Source organism: Prunus dulcis, chromosome 1 (genome assembly GCF_902201215.1).
Source record: "Prunus dulcis chromosome 1, ALMONDv2, whole genome shotgun sequence".
Taxonomy (NCBI): Eukaryota; Viridiplantae; Streptophyta; class Magnoliopsida; order Rosales; family Rosaceae; genus Prunus; species Prunus dulcis.
The window spans coordinates 13,894,022-13,920,363 of NC_047650.1; the positions used below are offsets into that span (position 1 = coordinate 13,894,022).

The 26,342-nt window shown below is 36.4% G+C and overlaps 2 protein-coding genes across 2 annotated transcripts; both read right to left on the reverse strand.

Moving 5' to 3' along the window:
* Nucleotides 1–748: 748 nt before the first annotated feature.
* On the reverse strand, nucleotides 749–15,748 carry LOC117614990 (probable acyl-activating enzyme 16, chloroplastic). Its single transcript, XM_034343950.1, has 18 exons — nucleotides 15,330–15,748; nucleotides 14,727–14,918; nucleotides 12,577–12,691; nucleotides 11,510–11,597; nucleotides 10,827–11,032; nucleotides 9,671–9,789; nucleotides 9,078–9,227; nucleotides 8,694–8,761; nucleotides 7,879–7,984; nucleotides 5,342–5,500; nucleotides 4,979–5,032; nucleotides 4,818–4,898; nucleotides 3,910–4,047; nucleotides 3,084–3,243; nucleotides 1,970–2,049; nucleotides 1,688–1,833; nucleotides 1,243–1,300; nucleotides 749–1,163 (listed from the first exon to the last, which is right to left on the reverse strand). Exons 1-18 carry the CDS (start codon nucleotides 15,570–15,572, stop codon nucleotides 1,071–1,073), a joined length of 2,256 nt encoding a protein of 751 aa, XP_034199841.1. The 5' UTR covers nucleotides 15,573–15,748; the 3' UTR covers nucleotides 749–1,070.
* Nucleotides 15,749–19,590: 3,842 nt separating this feature from the next.
* Nucleotides 19,591–21,544, reverse strand: LOC117615779 (probable glucan endo-1,3-beta-glucosidase A6). The gene is made up of 4 exons (XM_034344930.1): nucleotides 21,499–21,544; nucleotides 20,380–21,390; nucleotides 19,787–20,098; nucleotides 19,591–19,628 (listed from the first exon to the last, which is right to left on the reverse strand). The coding sequence occupies exons 1-4, from the start codon at nucleotides 21,542–21,544 to the stop codon at nucleotides 19,591–19,593; spliced, it is 1,407 nt and encodes a 468-aa protein (XP_034200821.1).
* Nucleotides 21,545–26,342: the final 4,798 nt, after the last annotated feature.

Sequence of the window (26,342 nt, forward strand, 5' to 3'; positions counted from 1 at the left end):
TATACATCCCAAAAAAAAAAAAAAATTTAATGATATACATGTGTGAACTTTGTCAAAGTGAGAAACGTAAGGTCCATCATTCCTTGCCTGTCCATGTCTCAATATTCAGAAGAAAAAAGAACTTACCACTTAGACGCCACAATACAAAGCAAACCTAGGATGACTAATTTTACAAGAGGAAACACCTTGAATCCCCTTTGTGTTTTTTTCCCTTTTTTTTTCTTCCTTTTTTTTTCCTTCATTACATCGATATTATAGCGATATTGTAACAAAATATTGCTGAAGTGTGAGCGAAATTATCGACGTCGATATTTTCCGTTATTCTCGATATTTATACGATATGTGCATTGATACGTTTCGAAATATCCGTAATTCGAAAAAATGATAATATCCTCAATATTTCGTCAATATTATCAATATTTTAGACTACGTTTAATACTGAGTTGTTCACAAGCTTTACGACTCAATCATGCAAAATTTGTTGATGAGCCTAGCCTAATCTTTTATTCAAGCTTGACTCTTTCTCTTACATTTGAACTCGAATGAGCCACAGCAAACTGAGCATGAGAACGAGACAAATTCGAGCTATCAAGCCGATTTACGGCCTTAGGCATGATTTCCATCATGTGCTGAGTAGGGTACGCAACTGCTGCCGCACACAGTTACCTCCCTTGCAGGTATGAAGTAAGAAATGCACATGTAAGCATTCTTGTCTGTTACTGTTACAGAATACCAAGACCAAATATAAGTACTGTACAAATTACATTAAATTATTACAAATATTACATATAAACGTATACAAGATTACAGTCAGGAACTAAACAAAGGAAGTTGAAAGTCTTGCACTGGCTACCGTTCCTTGTACCTAGGATATATGCTGCTTTTCATATACAGATATGCAAATCTACAGATTCTAATTAATGAACGAGGTTTGAAGAGATAGCAAGGAACTTACATAAACAAGTACTCAAAAGTTTATTGGAAAGGCTACATACCAAGGGCTTGCTAAACTTATTTCATAAAAAGTACATGCACTTCAAAGTGCTTCTGCAAATTCCTAGATTAGAGGTTTACTTATACAGATTCTCTATTTGCTCCTTGTACTGTGCCACGACTCTGTCCCTTCGTATTTTCATAGTTGGAGTCATAAAACCACTATCAATCTGCAATAAAAAGGTACAATTAATCAGCCAGCCAGTCACATCTGTAACTGGAATGACAATGCTTGCAACGATATTTTACCGTAAAAGGCTCATCCACAATCAAGATTGGTCCAATTTGAAATGAACACCCTGAAGTCCTGCATGAAATTAAAGGAAAACTATAAGGAAAAGAAAACATCAGAGTGCAATAGCCTACAAGGTCTGCTATTGTTCCTTTTGGATTGCCTCTGATGGCCATAGGCCATAGTCCTTTTTGGTTTCTTAAGTTTCTATGATTGTGGAAATAATATGGCTTTATGTTTTTTCTTAATGAACCTCGACAATACGAGGGGGTTTGATCGTTTTTTAATTATGACAATTATTTGCATGAGTATATAAGAAGAAACATTTTTATTTCCAAGATAACCCATGATTGAGTAATTAATTCTAGTAAGCACAATAAGTTGCACGTTGAGCCGAGGTTTGACATGCACAGTCACATGGTCCATCCATTATATCCGAAATAATTGAAAAATAAATTTTACCATTTTCTTAGTTCTTCATATAGCAGGCTTGTCATTTTATCCTTACTGAGGTCTGAGGCATTAACATCTACAATAGACAACTTTTTGGCTGCAAGTAAAACCTCTTCTTTGTTTGGAACAATTATTGCCCCAAGTCGTCGTTGATCCTACATACAGGAATGCCACCAAATGCATAAAATCAGTATGTGGCCTCTTAAAAGTGGCAGAATATAGATAACTACAGTTCTGGAAAGTCCAATACAGAAAAAGGAAAAGAACAAAAGAAAGCTGCTGAAACTCAACCTGGCCAACCACAACAATTTGTTGAATGAGACTACTTCTCATGGCAGCCTCCTCAAGCTCTACTGGTTCAACGTTTTCACCTAATTTTTCAAGCAACTTGTGTCAAAGAACAACCAAAAATACCAAGTAGGGTATTAAGAAGAAACAAAAAAGAAATGAAAATGAGTACTAAGGTATAAGATCGGCATCAACTAAAATACCTCTCACTAAATGACTGTTTTCAGATTTTAGAACATGGAAACCATAGATGCCCTGACCCACATCCAAACAACTTAAAACTTTTGGGAATAGTGAAGCCAAGTAAATTTGCGATCAGCATGAGCAAGCAACTAAAAGCTCTTAATTTGAAATGTAAATGAATAAATAGATAGAGGGGAGCTGGCAACTTTAATAACCCGTCCTTGAAGAAACACAAATTTCCATGTAGGATGTCCATCAATATAAAACGGGCACTACACAACACATACATATAAAAGATCTATACAAAGTATGAGTGTCACAAGCCCCAGAAAAAGAAAATGCTGAAAGTTAAACCAAATGGCATGGAAGGTAAAAGGCATGTGGGCAATTTCAGGGAAGCGGGCAATTTTCAAGTAAGTGAAATTGGCTTGGGTATTCCAGGTGGGGTGTTCAACCTCACTGAGTGAGACAAGTGGGTTTTTGGAGGTGGGAAGAGGGTTAGAGTATTATTCAGGTGCAGAGTTTTAGCAGTAATTTGGGTGAATGACAAGAACAGAAGAATTTTCAAAGAGTCTTAGGAGGCAGAGGTGGAGGAGCTGCATGATAGTGTGAAGTTGTTGTCATCCTTATGGGCATCTATTAATAATATTTTTAGATATCTGTCTGCAATCCTATTAGATGGGAAGGCAGCAATAAGCTATGATTTAGTGGGTATACGGATAAGACAGGATAGGAATTCCACTATTTTCTTTTGATTCTGTACTTTGAGGTGGGTTTATTGTCCACAGGTTGTATTGCTTGATTTCTATTAATGAAGGTTTCTTTTTCAATAAAATAAAATCAAATGAAATTTAGGGTTTCTATTTCAAGTATTCACTTCCTAGCAAGAAGATCCATGACAGTGTAGCAGAAGAAGATTAAGATTTTAGTATACCTGTTGAAAGGACTATAGTATCCTTTGCGCGTCCTTCCAGGACAACAACACCTCCACAACGACGGCTTCGCCCTGTTGAGTGGTGAGGAGCAATCCAACCAATATCTCCAGTATTCAGCCAACCATCCTCATCTAGTACTTGCTCTGTAGCCCCTGGATTCTAGTTGAAGTGTGAATGCGAAAAGGTCACTTGACATCTTAGGTACGGAAAATTTTTCGTGAATTCTGATTATAACATTAAAAATAAAATTCAAAAGTGCAAAAAATCAGACATTGTTCAGAAGAAGACTAAGAATTAGAAGAGAAAGGTCACTCGACATCTTGAGGACATCATATATGTATTATGCTTGCCTGCAAATATTTGGTTCAAGACAGACACTTACCATGCCAAACCAGTTCAGTACCTCACATAGTAAAAAAAAATTAATTTGGGTTGCTCCCTAACGAATACTAGAAGACTACTGCTGATATTACAAAGGAGTTTAGAAAATCTTTTCTTGGGGGACAAAGACTCTTAAAGAACATACAAGATTCCTGGTTATGAGGTTCCGTTAAGAATGTCTATGTTATGTCTTACGAAGATTTCCCTGGTTCCAGATCACACTCATGCAATTTAGATATAACAGAGCATCTTGAGAAGAATGCACAAGATAAGCTTTAATAACTTCACAGTATTATAATACCCAAAGTTTTATGTCATTACCAAGTTTGCAGCATTTTAAATCCATGGAACTTATTTATACAAAATGACTACAAATTTTTTAGCATATATCTGAATAATTCAAAATTTAGAAAGCATATTTTGATTAACTAAAATTAATGTCACCTTATAGTATCCTTTCATCACTTGTGGGCCCCTAACTTTTACAATGCCAGTTGAACCTGGTAGGAGAACTTCACCAGTTTCAGATTCTACAACTTTGAACTCTGTATGTCGAATTGGAGAACCAACTGAACCAAGAACCTTCAAAAAAAAATTCAACCAACTAAAACACAATTGAATATTTTGGAAAATAATTTATATAAGCTAAAAATTTAAATTAAGATATGGTAAATAACTCTCTGTTAGGAATAGGATTAATTCCAGCAACAAAGGAAGTAAGTCAGTGATTGTTTATGGTAACAAGATAACCGCCAAGATTTGTGAACTTGTCATATTCAAAACTGATTCTGTTTGAGAACAAACTATCTTACCCAGAAATTCAGAGCCATGCATAAAATATATAGATCTTCGGTCTTTCCACCCATTGCTCATTGGTTTTGGGGTACTATAATTCTATATGGTATCAAAGCAGGCAAACTGAGTACCAAACTTACTGGTGACATATGATTATTCACCCAATATAATCTGTCCAAGTGTTTGGTTCAGTCATGCCACACTTGAGGGAGCATACTGAGAATATAATCCCACATTGGGAATTCCAAGCCTTGCACCACAATATATAAAATATTGCGCCTTTCATCACTTACAATCACTTTTTCTTTTTTTGACATTTACAAGCACTGAGAACAAATTAGGGGACTCCAAGTGATCCTATTGATTATCATTATAGTTCTTAGAATATTTTTGTCAATACAACTTTGAATTTAACTCCTACAAAGCAACGATAAATTCTTCTGAACGGTACTTGTTTATTTTATTCTATTTTCTGTTATCACATGCATTATCAGAGGTGCCATTAACCAAAAAGTAGATCTTGTACATTTTAATGTGAATTAGATTGTATTTCTTACATTACAGTTTGGCCTACGAGCAGCAATAACAGGAGAAGTCTCTGTTAAACCATATCCATTCTGCACTTTCACACCAATTGCCTGCAAGTGTACAACAGTAATATGAGAGCTGATTGTCCAAAACTTCTCTCTGGCCAGAAAAATATGTCTGAGAGTCTGACCTCAAAAAACTTATCAACATGTGGCGGCAAACTGCCTCCTCCACTAATGCCAGCCTGAAGGATGTGAAGGAAACCCCGTCATTCCATTCAACAGCAAAATTGCTAGTTTATGGACGGTATATACTTAAAAAGATCCAGAAAAAGCAACAAGAGAATACAAATTTTCCTCACAGAGCATAGAGACTTTTGCAAATGAGAAACAAAATGTAGAAACTAACTGAGTAAAATAAATAAGCTAAAAATATGATGACCACTGATATTCCGGTGATATGTGAAAGAAACCCACAAAATACCCACTTTTCACAATGTTAAATTCCAATAAAAAGAAGGTGACCACAAGAAATGATTTAGAAAAAAGACAACCTTTGATATTCCGATAGCTGAGTGAATTTTACTATAGACTAGTTTCTTTCCCAACATATGCAAAGGCCATAAGATTGCAGCAACAATTCTTGCCCACAACCAATCATATACTGAAGCAAGATATGATGGTTGCTTCTGGTTCCTTGTCAAATATGTCCCCTATCAACCAAATTGAAAGAATCGGATACAATAAGATCGAAAGGAAAACTAATTGTCAACAAACAACACAGTAGACATAATAAGATCAATAATCAAGTTCGAAACCAGTTGTAAATCAGTTTGATACAAGATGATAGCGAAAGATTTACCAGAAGATTCAAATACATTAGTCAAACCAAGTTTTTTTGTTAATTTTTTATAGGACAGTCAAACAAAATTATGAAGCAGTAGATTTATTACAAAATACCAATTTAACTGGGGGGTCACACATTTTCAAGGCTGCATAACTGATTTAGTTATTGATGTTTTCGGAGAGTGAACGTATATTCTAATTAGGATCAAGGATGAAAATATCGGAGATACAGATATTATCGGGCCTTCAATTTACGGATATTTCAGGGGATATATCGATGTCGTTTTAGGTATCTCGGAAAATCGACAAAAAAGACAGATATTGGCTTAAAAACACGGAATTTTGAAGTGAAACTTTCACAGATATTAAGCACATTATCAATGAATGTATTGAACAAATAAATTTCAAAATATACTAAGTATAAGATATGCATATGATGAAATCCACGTGTATATAATGTGCGATGAAAATCCTGAAAATAAATACAATTAGACTTAACACAACAAAGACAACATCATTCAAACATAACCCAACCCAACCGATTAATATATAACCCACATTATATTACAAGAGTTAGATTTAATGATAAAGGAAATGAGAGAGAAGATTAGGTGAAAAATAAAATCAAACACACAAGAAACCGAGCAACCAGAGAGAGGAAAGGAAGAGCCAATATTAGAGCTTGGTTTTTTACATTGAATCAGTGGCTGGGACCTATGATTATTTTCAAAACAGAAGACAAATTTCTGGGTTATTTGTCTGGTATTGGGAATTATCGGTAAATATCGAGGATATTGGGGATATATTGCCAATAAGGAGGAAGAAATAGGCTTACCCTCCTGCATCTGTATCGACACCTAAAAATAGGGATATATCAGGATATTGGCCTATATTTTCATCCTTGATTAGGAATCTGGAGTGGTTTCCTAGTTTGTTTACAGGTGTGATTAGTATTCTATTTGAACCCTTTTAGAGTTATAATTAATGTGTTCTATTCTCCCTTCTTTTTCTGAACATGGTATTGGAGCATGAGTTCAAAAGCATCCTCCAAAACTGCTATCTGAGTTGACATTTGGAATCTAATGCCTCACTTAAGGTACTCGAAAAGTCTAAATCTCTCCACCGCATAGCTGATGTGGGACCCAAAGTATTACATTGTGATTCAAACTTGGCTATTGATAATCCTACCCACAAATTTAAAATATATATCTGCTCTGTTTTGATGCCGAAAAGTGTTTAGCCCTGTCATTGCAGTCAACTACATGATACCATGAACGCACACAATGTCTGTTGTAGACGCAAGTAACATCATCCATCTTGTAGGTAGGCACATGATGTCCAAGTTGTTATAGTAGGCAAAATTAATTTTAGCGGGTTCTTCAAGTGGAGCATCAAAATTTTAAATTTAGAAGTTTTGGCTGAACTTGTGACAAACTGATTCCCTAAATTTACAATATCACATTCAAAGAAAATTCACGACTCATAGTCACAATTATTCAAATTGGCCAATTTATAGCTGACTTTCACGAGTTAAGTAACATGACCTCTATGACCTGAAATCAAAGAACCTCCAATGCTTAAGTTAGACTTGAGAGATTCCAGAGTACTAAGTTTTGTAACTTTAGATCATGTACCTCAAATAGTTGAAGGCCTTGGTTATTTATACTGTTCCAAGTAGTCTGGATTGTTCTCAACCATTGATGGTTATGTGGCGTGAGTCTAGAGGTTGAGTTGAACTCAAACGTCCTGTCTCCCTTGCCAACTAGCCATTTGGCTTGGGAGTGCGGGTGGTTATTTGGTGGAGTGACCCAAATTTAATGGGTCACTAACAGCTTGATGGGAATTTTAACCAGTCATGGTCTGGCTCCAATGATCTCCTTTCGATCGTGGAGCCCAAAAAGGCTTGCTAGCCCTTTCAGGCTTATTACCCTCAAGCCTGTCTGGGTTTGACAGGGGATTTCTTGGCCCAATGCATGGCCCAAGTTTTACCTTATAAAACAAAGGAGCTTCCTCCAGAATGTCGTCATTCACAACCTAATTAATGTGTAATTAGCTGTGTGCTCTTTCCAACTTCTTGGTCGAGGTTGTTTCCATCTCTTTGCATTGATAGAGTCCATGTTTAAATATCTTATTGGGTGTAGAAAATGTGTTCCCATTTCCCCAGTGTTCATATTATCTGTTTAGTATGGCCAATGAGAATAGAAAATAGCTGGATTTAAACACGAGAAAATGCTGAGTATTGTACCTCATAAATCCTTTTAAACTCCATGTATGCTAAACTGATCCTTATGAATGTAAGTGCAATAAACTTACGAGCTGCAGAGCTCGTAGAGATCTGTTTCTGAATCCCACTGCAAAGGGAATGTAACAAAAATATTAAAGAAAAGAAAGGAGGAAGCTATGAGAAGGAAATAGTTTACTGTACCCCAAAAAAAAAAAAAAAAAAAAGGGTCTAGATAAGCAAGATCGTGTCATTTAGATAAGCAAGTTCATCTGTAACAATAAGAAACACAACCGAAAAACTCCTCAGCCTTGCTCAGAATGAAATTTTTGTTGTTGTCTAGATAAGCAAAATCATGTCGTTTAATATGCTAAAATGCTGAAAAGTTAAAGTTTAGAAAGCTAAACCTTCTTCAAGAAGAAATCTGAAAAGAGAACTAGTGCTCTGATGTCATAATAGTAACCATTCAAGGCTCTATTTATACCCACCTTTAGAAACAAAAATAAAATAATAATTACAAAAAACAAAGAGGTTTTAACAGTAACCCTAATGAAAAACTATCTTTAACAAACACAAGAAATGAATAATTTTTCTACAATATTTTTAAAGTTGATGATATGTGAACGTTGTAACCACTTGAGAGATCACAAATGCTTTTCTCTGTAACAAATGTGTGAGACACATTCTGTGACGAACGTTAAAAAACAAAACAAAGAGAACAGAAGGTAAAGAAAAGGACACATGTTCACACAAAGAAAAAAAGACAGTTGTCCGGAACACTTTTTCATGAATAAAAAACAGACATCTGCAATACCATAATTCCCAAGAAAAGGACATACCTGTAAAGTGTCTCATACACTAAAGGAACTGAAATTATGTAATTTGGTTGATAATGTCGCAAATCATCCTATCAAATAATATATTCAATTAGAACATCATAAAACCAAAGAAGCATATCATATAATTGGATGTGAAATAATTAGTTTTTTCCCACTTTACATCACACTGACAATATTCTTGTAATTTTTCAGACTACAGGAAAAAGTTAAGGTAAAGTTATTTCCAAAGAAAAAGTTGTTAGAATTGGAGCAATATGCAAGCCACATCCACAACCACCCATTCATGTACTTGCTCTGGAAATAACATTTCCTAGGAGTAAAATAATAATATAGTAAAGCAAACTAACATCCATGAAAATCAGCAGCAATTCAAAATAGTAATACCTTCAAGTTCCTCACAGTTGTGTATACTTGCTCGATTCCATACGTAAATATGAAATACTCACAAGCTCGTTCATAAGCATGCCAAGGTGGAAGCATGCTGAGAAATCTGTCCCCAACTTCAGCAGGTACAACATCCCAGAGGTTTTTTATCTGTGAAAAGAACAAACCAAATGGCCTCAAAACCGAGTTAAGAACTGCGGGAAAGACATTCATTGGCTTCAATTATAAAATAAATAAATAAATAAATGAAACTGGGGAGGGTATTCCAAAATGCAGTAAATAGGCTGCAAAAGCAAAGCAAGGCAGTAGTGGGAATCCTCAGAGGCCAAAGGCATTGTCAGTACATTAAGTCATACATCATAAGTTAATGGACTCATGGTGAGATAGAAGTTCCATATTACCCACCAGGTTTGCAAATTATATGGAGACATTCTTTAAGAGATTAATTATGTCAATTTGGCATTTGATATGATGTAAGGTTTGGGGAAGGGTTACCTTATGAGTTTTTTTTTTTTTTTTTTTTTTTTCGGGTTTTGTTTTATTCTAGATATTACTGCATTGTCAATAATACCAAGGTTATTCGACATACAAACCTGATGCAACAGATTTCGATGAGTAAGCATGACACCTTTTGGGTTCCCAGTTGTTCCACTTGTATATACTAGTGTAGCAATATCATCTGAGTTGATGGCTTCATGCACATACTGTTGCCCTGAAATTAAGCCACATGCCAATTACAGCCCATTTACCACAAGAGAAGAATATTCTATAACTGATAGTAGTGCATCGAAACTAGAATTAACAGCACAGTAATTTTTATTAAAGAAATACAGCTATCAAGTATGCCAAACATTATTTGCATTCCCAAAGTCTGATCACACTATAATCAATCTTCCATTACACTTTTAACCCCAAAAAAAATCTTCCATACTGGCCATATCTCTGTCTGGTTACCGCTATTGATACATAATAAACATGAAAAACACCAAGAAAATTTTGCTCTTTTTTTCCCTTTTGTATATGAAATATAGAGAAGAAGTGTAAACACCAAGTGAATTTGCAATGATCTATCTTTATATACATATATACGTACATATAAGGAAATGTTCTCTTGTCAGACAGCGACATATTATGCTTCTAGACTGTTAATCTCAATCATTCATCAAGCAGATTCTTATTTAAATATGTGCGTCAATTTTTTGGCAACATAACATGTCAACTTTCAGTAAGAGAATACCACCCTGCATATGCCAAATCAAGGTTTAGGACTTATATCCTACTTTTCCATGCCTTTGGTTTTAGTAAACTCTTGAAGGTCAGGTCATTGTCACTAATCTCTAGTGCTAAGTTTCTAATTACTGCGCAATTAGGTATCTTACATGTTAACAAATGTTAATCATCTGTCAAAGATTAAAAACCAATAAATTACAGATGTTTTTTTACGTTAATAATATTCAAGTTTACTGTCATACGTGTCGATGGCACACACTATTTTCTCTTTACATGTGCATGTTCTAAAGTTTCATTTAACATTTCCATGTTTTAAAACTTTTCATTTATATTTCTGTAAATCTGGACTTCCCGTATTTCTACCAACATCAACATTTTCAACCATGTTTACATCAAAAAACTTATGTTTTTTGCAATGCATGCTTTATGATACCAAGTGAATGGAAAACATAAAGTTGAAAAAGGGGGTACACGAGTTTGAAACCGAAGTTCAGGAAGGTAGACAGATGGATGACATACGTGCATCATTAAAATCATGAGCACTCTTACGACTCTCTCTTCCCAAATCTAGAATCTCCCTGTAGTTAAAAACAGGGATCTTCCCTCCACTGGCCAGACTTGACTTGTCCCCCCAAAGCAGGATTACAAATTTCATGACAACCTTGGAACTGAATGCTTCTGCAATCCGATTGAATAATTCAGGACTGTCCACAGCAAGTGCAACACTGTAGTAGCGATGAAGTTAAACTTAAGATAGTTTCATGGTTTCATAAAGGATAAACAGAAGGAAGCATGTGTTCGCAAATACATAAATGTACATCAGCATATGATATGCATGTTTTTGTAGGTCCCAATGGTTTTTAATGATCTCAAAGCCATTTTTGAGTTAAAAGGAAAAGAGAGAGAAAAAAAAAAAAAAAAAAAGAGCTCCTACTAACCTCATAGAATGCATTGATTGTCAAAGAGTAACTACTTCAACATTAGGAATTAAAATATTAATAAAAAACTACACATGACAATGTGTAGCAAAATAGAACTCAATGAGACAAGCCATGTTACACATTAAGATTGGAAGTGAATCAAAAGATGCATATTATAAAACATAAGATATCTTATGAATCATATATATTATTGAGACGACGACGGTGGAAATTGACTTGGATAAGCAAAACATAAAACTAAAGGGAGAGTTTTTCCCAAACCTCTCAGAGTGATCATATATTTGTAATAACTCTTCAACTGAGGACCTTGAACCTCTTACCACATTGATTGCTCCAGTGGCCATTATACCTAAATGAAAAACAAAACATGAGGATGAGAATTACTATTCACTAATGAAATATATTAATAAACAAAAATATAAAATTAAGTATCATGTGTAGTAGCTTAAATTGCTTTCATGTTTCCCTAGAATACGATTGAGCTGCTAAGCATTGTCAACTTTCATACTTTTTTATAAGAAACCACAATTTTACTATAAAAAAACCATAAAGTACAAATAGTGAACAAGAAATCCACCAAAATACAACAACCAAAATCTTAAAACTAAGACACCTCTCATAACAAAGAGCACAATTCAAGATGTCAATGGACAGAAGTAAGCGACAACTCAAATTTTGGATGAACCAACGACAACGAAAACTATTCCCATAATACCATTTTAAGCAACGAGTGAAATCTTAACAACAAACTTAAAACAAAAATCCTATGCATTTAGTACACAAGTGAAATAGATTAGATTGAGCATAAAGGGCTGATATCCCAACAACACTTTCCTCACTTCTCCTCTTTGACCCCGTATTAGTTCCAAAGTGATCTGAACATAAACGAAATCAAGCCAAATAAAAACCTACAACCATAATTCACAAGCGGACTACACTGGAAAAGTAAGAAATTAATTCCGCAATCATACTCACACATCTAACATCAAATAAGTCCAATCATATCCCAATTGATTAGATTCCTCTGTGTTACAGTTCTAACTAAAGCTGCTGTAAACTTACAGAAAGACTCCTTTAGGTTACTCTGATAGGTGACATACGTTTTCACAAAAAAGAATTACTGCACCCCTTCAACTGCTTGCACATAATTTAACCTCAAAAGCCTTATCCAAAAGGAAGAGCTGGATGAACTTGAGAGCAGTTACTATCACAAAGGGCATAAACCAAGGAACTATAAAAGCCATAAATCTAATATGGAGAAGAATACATGATGGAATAGAGGATTGTTTTAATCACACATTTATAGGCCAAAAATGGTAAAAATGTACCCTGATCTGCAACAAGCCAACGGCATGAATTATCAGCAAAAAGTGCAATTTTTTCTTCAGGCTTTACTCCAACAACTCTCAGGCCTTCAGCAAAATCCAAAATTTCCTCTTCTAGCTGCAATTTCAAAGTAGGTATTTTATCTTCTTATTAACACTGGAAGACAGATGCTCATTGGATTTATAAAAAGTAAGCACAGAAATAATCCTATAGGTAAACGAAATCACTAAAATTATTTGATAGACGAGTAAATTGATAAAATGAACTAAGTTGGTCGACCCTCAATACTTATCACTGAGAGATGAGGACATATCAAATCCATGCAAAAAGTATAGCATAATCCAGAAAATCAAATATAAGCTAACAGAAACATTTTCCTTCTTGTTAAAACATGCAGTTAAGACTTTAAATAGTGAAGCAAAACTACATTAAAAAAAAGAAGAAGAAGAGTTAACCAAGGAAAGTTGGAAAAAAAACAGGATTTTAAAACTTGAAGTAGTTAATGAATTATCATCCGAAAGCCATGCCATTGACCCATGATACATGAGTTTACAGCCAGAATTTTCAAAAAGATCCCGAACAATTTCTTTTCAAAATTTCAGGTTTAGTGTGAGAGAGCTGCAAATTGATGCATTTAAATTTTAAAGTAATAAAGAAACAGCACACTCCTCAACATGTCTAATGACCCACATGTTGCTTACCTGGTAAACCACGGCCCTCCCTTGCCTTCGCATTCCACTAAGAAAAACATCGTAGAATTTTGATCTAAATTTGGTACCACTATCATCCCAACTTAGGAACATTGAGATCCTTTTCTAAGAGATATCAATTTTCAACATCAGATTTCTTTTAATTTGTAAGCTGCCCAGTAGTTAAGTGTTATTTAAATTAAAGGTCAATTTATTTATAATTTCCAAAATTTCAGAACATAGGCAGTACTAAGAGTTCATTAATTTTTCTATTAACTATAATTGCGAGTCTGTTTATAGGGATTTCAGTAGTTTTGATAGTATCAACTTTCACAGTTCCTGAATTTAGTCTTCAACTCACATCAGATTTAGAAATTAGAAAATATTTAGTACCCTAATCGTGTGTCTGTAAATATTTCGATATAGTGAAGAAAAAATTCAGAAAAATCTTCAAGCAACTATACTCCTTTTGAGAAGGCAGTTCTAACCAGAATCATAATCTCCAAAGAAATCTGTGTTAAGAAATATTTTCTTCCAACTCGTCTCCTCTCATTCTTTTTGAGAAGGCATCTCTAACCACAGCCATGATCTAGACAGACAACTGCATAGAGTAATTTTTTCTTCTAACTTGGGCTTCTCCATTCTTTTTAAAATTATCAGATGAACAAGAATCTCGTTTCCGTATTAATTTCCAGCATACCTGTAAGATTGAAACAACAATCCACACCTATTTTCTTAAGTTCATCATCAAACTCTACTTTCAAGACTCAAATACCATGTCTTTGAAACTAAATAATATATGGTAGCTAAGCTAAGTACAATATCCAGTACCTTCATCAAGTTCAATATGCAGTTTCATTCTTGCTCACAGATCCTACTTCAACCCACAAACTTGACAGTAATCAAGTGTACAACAACACTAAGAAATTAGCCACCCTGTTAAGTTAACATTTATGTCATTCGCACAGTCAAACCCTTCAAATTATCACCATTTTCTAATTTGTGTTAACTTAAAATTGATCCCAAACTCCATATTACACACTAACAAACTGAAAATGCTAAAATGAGTATTAATATTCCTAAATCCTAAGGCACAATCTTCACTAATATACAAAGGAGTAAAGAAACAAAAAAGAGGAAAAACAGTTTTTGATCCATTGCAGGCCCATGCAGGGTTCTGGAACAGGAAGTAAGCTCCTAGCAGAAGAACCAGGAGGTAATCCTCTCAATGGATAGACCCCCCATCCCCTTCTGAAGGAAGAAACTAATCCCCAAGCCATTTTCTTTATTGACACTGGAGAATTTACAAGTGCAAGGAATGATGCTTTGGGACCCGATTCCTTCAAAGTTCAGACGCTTGAATATGGAGGCAATGGGATACAGCATTTAAAAAAGAAAAAGGAAAAAATAGTCGTGACAAAACAAATATGATGGGGAGAATTAAAAGCGGAAAGAAAACTAACCTGTTTATAAGTCATACTTGAAGGTGGATCATGGTATGGATCAGTCAATGCTACGTGATCACCATATCTCTCAGCTGAAGATCTCCAAATGTCCGGCACTGCGTGCCACTCACCGGACACAAAGGCACCATTCCTGTCTAGGAACGCACTTTCTAGAAATGGTGAATACCTTCTTATCTGCATTTCCTCTGTCTGTAACAGAATATTTTGAATACAAATATATGTCAGTTCCCTCTATCTCTGTTTCAATCCATATATTTTGGATCATCAGAGCATATACGTTGTCTTATTCCGTACTTTAAAATTAATCTGCAAAGCATCTGATATGAACATGTTCAATTTCTCTAATACCAAGCACCTGATGGCATAAACGAAACCTCACTTTTTAAATGTCTATGAATGATCTAAACCCCAACTTCTATTTCAGGAAAATGCCATCTCATGCACATTCTCACTAACACTGATAGAATTAGTAACATTTGGCAGGCAACATTACGAACCAAAACATATTAAAAAGAGCAGAAAAATGACAATACAAATCAAAAAAAGACCAATCAAAGTAATAAATTCATCGAAATTCTCATAAGGGTGTTCAAGAATCACCTTTGATTGGCAAAACACTCGGAACCCACGATTCAGAGGGAACCCACCTCGCCTTCCATTCCATGTTCCAAGAAAGACTTGCCTGGTTCTGAATTTATAGTTAGAAAAGAGGAATTGAAGGGCATGCCCACATTGAGAAGAGCTAACCAAGACCAAGTTGTTCCTTACGGAAATGGTGGCCATTTGATTTGCAGAAGCAGAAGAAGAAACTGTGGAAATTGGGTTTACCACAGCTCCAAACATAGCTCTGTTTTTGTAACTGTAGGTTTGACTTCCTATAGACTATGGATAGAGTCATCAGGACACAGATAGGAAGCGAGAAAAACAAAGACAAGAGCTCATACTGTTTGACAAAGTGTAATGGTTGGGATCTTTAGCCGACCAAATATATAAAGTGTGATACTGATAGATTGGGATCTTTGAAGTATTCGCCCATTACAAGTTACAACAACCAACTTTGAATAGTGAGAGAGAAGATCTAGGGGAAGTTGATCAAAGTGCATTAATCGCTTCGACCAAAAAAAGAGTGCATTAAGTGAAACCTGTCGCGCGGACCACAAACATTAATGTTTTAAGGGCAATCACGTGAAATTGAAATTTTGAAAAGTAGACAAGTTTTTATTTTTATTTTTTGTGCAAATTGGAATTCATTAACCAAATTAAGAGGGTACAACAGTATCATTAAGTAGGAAAGGCTCCAACCAAAGGCTCTTGAATCCAAGTTACAATAGAGATGCAATTTAAAGCATGTTTAGCTAACATATGACCAACCTGATTACAACCCCTTGGAATGAAAAAAAACTGAAATATTCTCAAACTATTGCACACTCCTCTTAACATCATCAATGAGATGCGCATACGGTGTAAAAGACTCCTCCTCATCAATAATTAAGTTATTAATCACTACTTTTGAATTGGACTCAAACATATGATAGAAGAGTGTTGGAAGTTTGAATGAAATTCAAGGATATTTGTCCCACATTGGTAGAAAGAAGAAAGAGTGAAATCTTTGTAAGTGTGGAAGTCTCACACTTATTAATAAATGGAAGTTGGGCAAAGTAGAAGCAAATTGGGCTTCAAATTTGATTGGGGCATTGAATATTATATAGATAATATATAATATTTTAAGGGAGCTGATTTTCCCACTCAAGTGGACAAACCCTATTTTTATTATCAAAATCCTAGAAGGCGACACCTATAGAATTTTAAGCACCGAGAATGGGTGAAATTACTGTCTTTAGGACATTGCATCAAATCTGCAAGCCTCTATCTCGAAGTCAAGACAGTTCATTTATTTATTATTTATTGTATTTCAAATTACAGTTCGTTATAAATTCAATTTCGTTGGTGTTTATATATTGTTTATATATATAATCATTTTTATTAGTCGCTAATTTTTGTTTATCTAACAAAAAGAACCCTGCATCCCAAGTCAAATTCAACTTGAAAGTGCCTTAATCTCAGCATGCTTGGGGGAGGTGGCGATGTCAAGGGGAAGCGTCATAGCTGCCATTACTTCACCTTTGTCATTTCTAATGACAGCACCAATTCCACCATCACTAGGAATATAAGGTGCATCTATATTGAGTTTAAATTTACCAACAGAAGGGGGAGACCATTTGGATGTGTTCTCAACAACTATATTAGACTCCTTTCTCATTAGCCTTCCTCCATACTCCTCAGCCACCTGCAATGCTCTATTAAAAATCATCTCCTCTGTTTGAGAGCAGGCTTCAAACACAACCTTGTTTCTGTTTTGCCAAATGCTCCGGCAAATGTATACATGCAATTCAAATTTTGAAAGAAAAACAGTAGCAGCCTCAAAGAAATCACCATAATGACATCTCCAACCCAAATGAGGCTAAATCCAAATTTCTCCCTTTTAAAATACAAATATTCATGTATTGCCCGGACTCAAACAGTTTTTTCCTCCAACCATGCAGACTCATAATTTGAGTTTGCAACTTTATTAAATTGTTTAAAAATGGTTAACACTTAATATATATTTTTCTCGTTAATTTTTTTGACATTTTTTTCGTTTCAAACTTCGTGAATTGATTTTTTGAGAATTTTAACCTAAAAAAATCCAAAATATAAAATTATTTTACTTAAAATAAGAATAAGTGCAGGAGCATACTAAAAATAACCAAAAGGAGCAAGTTCAAATACAGCCATTAAATTATTTCACTTTAAAATAATAATAAATAAATAAACCAAAAAGAGCAAGTTCAAATACAACCATTGGATGCAAATGGTCAATACTCCAGTGCATGCCATGTGTACAGTTTTAATAAGTGAAAGTGGATGACTTTTTATCATGATGTGCCTGCTCCTTCAAGTGGGTTCAGTTTGGGCCCCACAAAAATTATTGACTGGACTGCTAAATAGTCCCAAATTCCGCCTGAAGCTAGGTAATAATTTACCTATACCTGCGTTGGGGAGAATTTTTGGACTAAAATCCCAAATTTTAGGTTTAGCCCCTTGCATTGGAGATGGGGGACAAACGCAGCCCTTTAAAAACCTCCACAAATTTCACTTTCTCCCCGACTTTTTGAGCGCCAGGACAACTCCAAAACTGCATGAAAGAACTTTTCAGAATTTACGTTACAAATGGGGCAAGAGTCATCATATACTATTTTCCCCTTGACTAAATTAGTTTTACGAGAAAGAGAGTTATGAATGGCCCTCCAACTAAAAAAACTGAGTTTGGGAGGTATCTCCACAGTGGTGGACTCAGAAATTTTTAGCGAAGATGCAATATTGACTAAGTATGAAAAATGGTTTTTTGGAATAATCATTTTCTCAAGATAATTTTTAGCGGCTTTTATTCCTTACACATCAAATAAGAAAACTTGATTTTATGGGATTTTAGTATGAAGTATATATTGACTTAATGAGCCATCATTTTTAGCCTAAATTGTATTTTGCACTAAAACCAATTTTTCATATTTTGATTTGGTGGGAATTTGATTTTCTAGTATTTTTATTTGGAAATGGGGGGTGCTTCCTTATTTACATTGTAAACTTAAGTAAATTGAGTAATATAAAAATAAATGAAATTAAAAGGACAAAGACATTTATTTAAATATTGAAAATAGAAATAAGGTAATCTGTACACCAGTTGAGCAAAAGGACAATTTGAAGCACCTACAACGAAGAAAGGTGTAGCTGCACCTCCTTGCTCCTTAATAGGTCCGCCACTCCAGGGATCACACTTTTCCCCAAATGGACTTTTGGTCACTTGAGTTAGAGGGGGAGCCAACATCCCCATGGCACTTCTTATTTTCATCATTCCCAACCTGTAACCACTTTTTTTTATGTGCAAGAGCCAAAAAAAACAAACAAAAACAAAAACATACTAAAAGGGTATTGCCTTTTTTTTTTTTTTTTTTTCATTTTTTAATACATAAAAGCGATAGTATTTTATTGATAAGTAGGAAAAATACAAATATAAAAACTCGAACTAAGTCCTAGAGGATTAGGCGAGTACCTTTATATCAACGGATAATTGCTTTTAACCAGTTAAAATATAGACATGTTTTAAGCCCTTCCCTTTAAAATAATGTGTTTTTAGAGATTTTGGCAAGACTGTTTTAGCATTACGTATTTAGTAACTACCAAACAGAATCACGACCACCAGTTTGAAAAATTGTATTTAAAAAAAAAAAAAAAAAAAAGAGCAAAATAACTCAAACAATGTCGAACAATACTTCATTTGAAGGTTTTTAAACTGTGTTTAACCCTTCATGATAAAGCTGATGATGGTTGTTTTTTTTTTTTTTTTTTTTTTTTTGGTAGTTTATTTTTTTGCCCGCATTGTTATGTCGAGTCTAATGAGAAATTTATTTTTATTCTTAATAGTAATTTTATTTTAGGCCTCAAGAAAATTGTCCGAATAAAAATTTGATTCTCCAAGCAAGCAGTGCGAAAAAAAAAAAAAAATTGAATTATTTTTTGATTTATATCTATATGCCATCTTAGAGATCATGCTAGTTACATCCTTCAAATTATATTAGAGTGACCTCACAAATTGAGAGCGCAAACTAAAAATGCACCACATTGTTTTTTCTTTTTTTTTTCTTTCTTTTTCGATCTGATACAAAATGCACCACATTGTTAATAGCCTCCCAAAAAGTATGACGAAACTGTGAATGACAAAGTGGTTGAACACGGCTCCAATATCATCCAGAGGTGTCCCTAAAAGTATATTTCTTGGCCTGATGCTATTATTTTGCTGAGAAGCGTATATTTCTGGTCATCCTCAAAGAGTCACACTAGGGAACTTGCAAGATCCATGACCTGCTTAAATTGTATATCAAAAGTAAAAAACCAGAAGAGAAAATCGAGAGGACTAATTAATCGCTTAAGATGAGCGTATGGATAAATACTATTAATTCCTTGAGCGCATGGGTAAAGGACATCTTCCATTCCATTAATTGCAGAGAAAGAAAACTTACTGGGGTCCACAGTTGTTTGCTCTGCCAGCCCATTGAAATAGCAAGTAGCTCCATGGCTCCTAAACTTGGCCCAGTAGGAACTGAAGGCATAGCTCGCATGCAAAATCTCTGAAACTGGTTCATAGCACTCCTTCCCTGTTGAAAGCGCATCACACGTACCATTCCCTGCACTACTACTGCACAAATTGTTTAACGCCGAATCTAGCTCATCATTATTTACACCCTTAGCCACCACACACCACACCATGCCCTTGTAAGGACTGTTATTATTCGCTTCCGGCAAGGGCTCGTGGTCCTCCGATCGCCTTTTTCCTATAACCAAGGTCTTAAATATTGATATTAATAAAAATACCAAAATTCCAAAAATGCAGGTTTAGCGAAAGAACGAGTTTTGTTATTTGTATCATCTCAATTAACTATCTAGTGTATCATTTTTCTAATTAAATATGTTTTGGTTTATATATTAGAGAGACAGATTTTACACTCAACAGCCAATTAAGATGGTACAAATAATTTTACTTCGATATAGATAGAAATTATATGAAAATTCTAAGTAAAATCATGCGATAAATGAACATATTTTAGGAGCTTGCCTGTCAAGTCAATGTCATAAATGGGAGTTCCATCAGCATGCAACAAGCCCCAATGCCTCTCTGTCCCTGGCCCTGTCTTTTGATTTTCATCAAACAATGAAAATATGAACGTAGGTATGACTACACCAGGCCTAGCTGGTGTCCCAAGAGGTGGCTTAGCGACCATTCTATGTATCAAATTTCGGTTATATGTGGCTGCATTATGTATATTAGCACCAGGCTGTTCGATGTCACCGGAATTAGGCCAGCCGGTCTCCGTGATCAAGAGCCGGATGTTCGGGTACCCTAGCTTGGCCATGGCATAGATCAATGAATCAAGCATTTGGTCTAGGAGGTTAGTGTAGATCAACCCGCTTCCTGGGTCAGTGTAGTAGTTAGTATTGTTGTTTCCTCTAAATAATGCGAAGTCTAGACTAATGCTCGTAGTGTTTGAAGACCATGGAAAAAAAGGATACACATCAATGAACATAAAGGAGTTGGTCCGGTTCAAAAATCTTAGCATTGGGGCCATGACCGAATTGGAGATATCGGGCCTAAACATGCTGTTCGATGGTGGGAATGTTGATTGTAACACATCCATGGCTAATGGGGTACCCACTTTGATGTTTGTGATATTTTGGGCTTTGAGGGAAGACTTGATTTTAGTCATGGCAGGGACAAGATCAAGCCACATTTGGCGATCTTGGTCCGAGGAGTTGTAGCTAAGGACTTCGTTGCCTACAAGGAGGTACCGGATCATGGTCTGGGGGTAATAGGGAAGGACATTGTTTCGAACCCATTCATCGGCTTTGGCTTGGTTTGATGCAATGGTTGAGATTTCATTGTTTGGGACCATAATTGAGACTTGCAGATTGGTGCCAGACAGGAGGTTTAAGATTTCCGGGTTGGCGTCGTAGAGCTTCACACGCCCTGCATTCATGGATTTGATGAGCTCAATGGAGCTGTTTGGGGATGGCAAATTGTTGCCAAGCTGCCCATAGTTTATGCCAATTTTGCTTGAGATCTCTGCAACTGTCAAGTGGAAACAAAAAAGGCGTTAGTGGAGACATGAAAAAGGGGTTGCATAAATGTACCAAGTAGCAAAGTGATGATTTTAACTATATGGCCTCACAAACTTACATGAAAGACCAAGGAGAGGGAAGAGAAAGAAAACCAGAGGTCCCATTTGATCTCTTGCTGCTTTGATCGTTACAGAGCATGGGATATATGTTTTAGAAGCATAGAGCTCTCTAACATGTATATATATACTGCAGTGATCTTTTGTGAGGGTGTGCAGAAGGTGTGAGTATGTTCAAATAGAGCTGAGATTAGATAATTTAAATGTCCATGCAAGAAGTTCTAATTTGGCAAATTATTACCTGAGTGATCTTTTGTGAGGGTGTGCAAAAGAAATCTTGATTTCTATTGGTTAATATGTGGTCAAAGAAGCGAGCAAAGCATAGAAACAAGTGGCATTGATTCATAAAGTAGAAGGCAAAGATTGTGATATAAAAGCATATAGGTGATATGGAGTTTTCTTGGCTTCCATTAATTTTCTCGTTCTTTCATTATACATACAAATCGTTCAAATTGGATCACATACAAAGCTAACCTTAAGTTAGCACAAGTGTGGATTAGGGAATTAATTTTACATATGTACTTGTGCGAATTAACGATTACCTAGTGCATTGAGAATTTAGGAAGCTTATCTCTTTTACAAAATTTAGCATCATATGTCAAAGTACATTGAGAATTTATCAAAAATAGCCAAAACATGACCCCTAATTTCAAAAATGTCAATTTTTGTAAAAAAATTCAAATATAGCAGAAAACTCACCTAAATAAACACAAATACCCTCAAATTTAAAACCCACATAAACTTAAAAAAGAAAACCGTATTAGATTGGGAATCTTTGTACATAGAGTTTGTTTGCAGATGTATTGCTGCCATAGTCAAACGGTGAGTGCAGTTCTTCCTTGGTTCTTCCTTCAATTTCTTCTTCGTTTCTTTGTTTATTCTTCATCTATATTTATAAAATTTCAATTCTGGTTTTGTTGACTTAACTCTTGAGCCCTATCCAAAGTGCTATGATTTAATATCGTCAATTCGCTTTGAGCCTACATCCAAGTTAATATGATGATTCTGACATATGTGTAGCAGAAGATGTAATCACATCCTAATGTTATTAGTTCATCAGTATGGACCTTCAACTAACTTGGATGTGTCTAAGGTTTATTTGGTATCCATTCAGTTTTGTAATTTTTCTGTTTCAAATGTTAAAGTTCTTGCTTTTACTTTGAGTGTCAGGAGAAAGCCAGTTTACACTCGAGTTAGAATACATCAAATAGAACTGGAAAGCTAGTGTGTAGGCTATTATTACGACTTGCACATATTTTTCCTTTATTTTGTCAGTGATCTTGAATCTTAAATTTTATTTTACTGCACATAGAATGTGGAATTACTCTTAAGGCCTTTGAATTTGCATCCAGTTATGCATATGTTCTTTGTTGTAGGCTATTATCCTGCTGCTTATTTAAGTAATGCCTTCTTTTCTTCCTTGTTGTTCTCTTTGACTTCGTTCAAACTACAAATACAGAAACAGATGCATATGTTCTCTTTGAATTTTATCCAAATTTTTTATATGGTATGTAAGGCTAGATTTTGTATGCTCCAGATTGCATAAAAGTTGATATTTGATATCATTATAGACAGATCATATCTCTATGCTATTTCTAATTTCATTTTTTTTTTCCATAGTTTAAAAGCTTTATTAATTTCTACTCTGTTTCATAGTTAATGTTTTTGGTTTCATTGTGAATTTTTGGTTTTGTAGTGTTATTTTTTAATTAATATTTTTGGCTTACCTTTTTAGGAAAATGTCTAGTTTGACAATTTTGATTAACTATTGTGGGAGGTGGGCTAACTCGATGTATAAAAATTGCAAAAGTAAAGGACTACTTGTTTCTGACAGGACCCGACCCAATTTCCGCTTTGGAAACCTAGCCGACTCCTGTGCGTGTCCGACACTTGGCGAATGTCGAACACAAATGACCTTTTTACCCCTTTCCTTAATTAATTTTCTTCCGACTTCTGCCGAAAATTCGGTAGAGTCTCCCCTGTATTTTGACTATACCCAAAGTCTTCCACCTGTCAAACAGTCTCAAAAATCCTACCAACGGCCAGACTAATTCAACAAACAGATCACAACCTCAGTTTCTTATGTTCAACAGGATATCAGAGCATGTTTATACAAATTTACAGGATGAAGACAAAGTTACAACGAAATCCTACACTTTGGTGGTGGGTCGGGAGCCAAGCTGATGGCCCGGGTGGTTTCCTTCGTTCTTCTACGGCCTGGGGGCGAAAAACAAGTTAAAATTGTGAGTGGACAAAAATAATGCTCGGGAAAATCGTTTGAGAACATAATAACCCCCGTTTGAAAAACATAGGGATATAAAACTAAAATCTGATCATAATCAACTCGAGATTCCAATAAAACATGGATAAACATAATTATATAAATATTCACGTACTAAACAAAAATATATCGGTATAGCACATGTCTGAGTATCGAATGTATTGGAAAAAATGAATGAAACAATAACTGCATTAAAAGTTTAAAAATCCTTTAAAACTGCCACCTAATTGTACCCCTGATAACCGTCAACTCCCTGGCAGGTGTCGGGCGTCACACAGACTACCCGAGCCGCAAACTGACGAAATCAGGGGACTATGATCGGCCTGATCCGCCGGCAGGTCCTCGGTGACACCAAGTCACTCAAGTCGCTCAGGCAGGATGCAGGGGACCGTAGTCAGCCTGATCCGCAATCCTGGCAGGTCTCGGGGACACAGAGTCAGCCGAGCAGCAATCCTGGCAGGTCTCGGGACACCAAGTCTGTCGAGCCGCAAATCCTGGCACTCACGGTCCGAGCGTCCCCGGAACTCGTGAGGCAAGTCAAGTGCACTGACTAACTGAAATCGGACCGGATGTCTGTCGACATCGATCCAACTCTGGGTAATCACCAACTGTAGGGTGGGTACATGGTGGTCTAAAATAACTGTTTCTGATAAAATCTGATATCCTCTGAACTATGATAAATCTGAGCTAAACCACTGTTTTGGGCTCAAAAACCACAAATCTGCTGATTGGCTAATTTTTATAAAAATCAATGTATTTGCATAAAAAAATTCATGCTAAATCACTTATTCAGGATCAATTATAAAATCTTTTTAAGAAAGAAAAGTCCACCCACTGCTGGTCCGAGCTAGCTGGACCTCTCGAAGGTCCCTCCTGTGGATTAGCTGGACTCCTGGTGCCTGCTTATCCAAGAATAATAATTTAATAAACTGCTGGGTAAATAGAATTTAAATTAAATAATCTGCCCCCGGCTCCTAGAAATACGTGCATTTCGTTCCAGATTACTCCTATGCCCACATTAGCCTTTTTTAGACACTTGGACCAGTTTTGGAAGGTCCGACGCTCAGCTAAGCGATAAACTGTCAGATCGGCCGACCTGAGACCCGTGGGGTCCACGGTGTCCGATGGCCAATCTGATCATCCCTGAAAGTTTCTCATACAGCGGGAACTATGTTTTACGAATTTGGTTCGAATCGGAAGGTCGGATTGGCCAAAATCGCGTTATCGCTTAAAACTCAAACCCTAGCCCTAGGGTTCGCGATTCCGGAGTATCCGGGACTCCGAGTAGCGATCCGTCAAATCCTACGCGATCCTGAAATCATGTAGACCGACATATCCAAAATTCAGCGCGATCCAACGATTAAACGACACTGCTCCCGCGGATCGCGCGATATGGAAAATCCGTTCGGGGCTCAAACGGACTCCGAATCGAGATCCGCGAAATCCCACACGCTCGTGACGACACGAGGACCTCAAAACTGGCCAGATCCATGCCACCACCCTGGCCCACGCGCCGCCACACGCACGGGCAGATCGGGTGTCCAAAGCGATTCGGGTGCGCCGAAAAATCTTGGAACCGAGACTCCAAATTCCTATCCTAGGTAAAACACCCCATTTGGAGTCACTTTTATTCTTGGACAACCCCCAAAAAGTGGCCGAAAATGGCCGATCACGGCGGCCGAAGTTCGGCCGATTTTCAATTCGAAAATTAACCAACCTAGAGGTGAAATCGATCTAAACCCAGCCAACCATCAGTTAGAGCACTCAAAATAGGTGGAAAACCATACCTCGCTCGAAAGATTTGGTTGAGAAACGAGGGAGAACGAGTGGCTTGAAGTTCGGGTGCAAAACCGGCGGAAATCGCCAGTTTCCGGCCAGCTTCGGTCGAGCTGTGGGCGGCGACTGGTCGGGGAAGGTCGGCGACGTCGAGGCGCGTCGAATGGGACCGTTGGCTGGGGCCGCCGTGCCCTATGGTGGCGGCGGCTGAAGCTGGAAAGAGGAGGGGCGAGCTGCGTCGCGCGGAGAGAGAGAGAGGAGAGAGAGCTGACGCGGGGAGAGAGAAGAGAGAGGGAGAAATAAAAATCTGACTTTTCCAAATTACCGTTTTGCCCTTCGCGATGTTTTGATCGTATTTTCTTCGTTAGAATTCCGATTCGGGTCTACTCCGTGTCTACGGACCCGTTTCGCCGTGCTCTACGCAACGGCGCAAGCGGAATTCCTGAATTCATTCTCGATCAAAAAGTCAAATTTTCCCCTATTAAAATATGCGAGGGCAAAATCGTCTTTTGGCTATAATAAAGAAATCTTAATTTTTTGATATTTTGGTTTGGGTTCTTACAATCTACCCCTTAAGAAAATTTCGTCCTCGAAATTTACATACCTGTTATTCGAAGAGATACGGGTACTGTTCCCGCATCTGGTCCTCAGGTTCCTAGGTAGCCTCTTCCACTGTATGACTCCTCCACAAAACTTTCACAAGAGGGATCTCCCTCGAGCGCAAAACTTGCATCTTTCGATCCAAAATTTGCACTGGCTGCTCTACATAAGTCAGATCTTCTTGCAGCT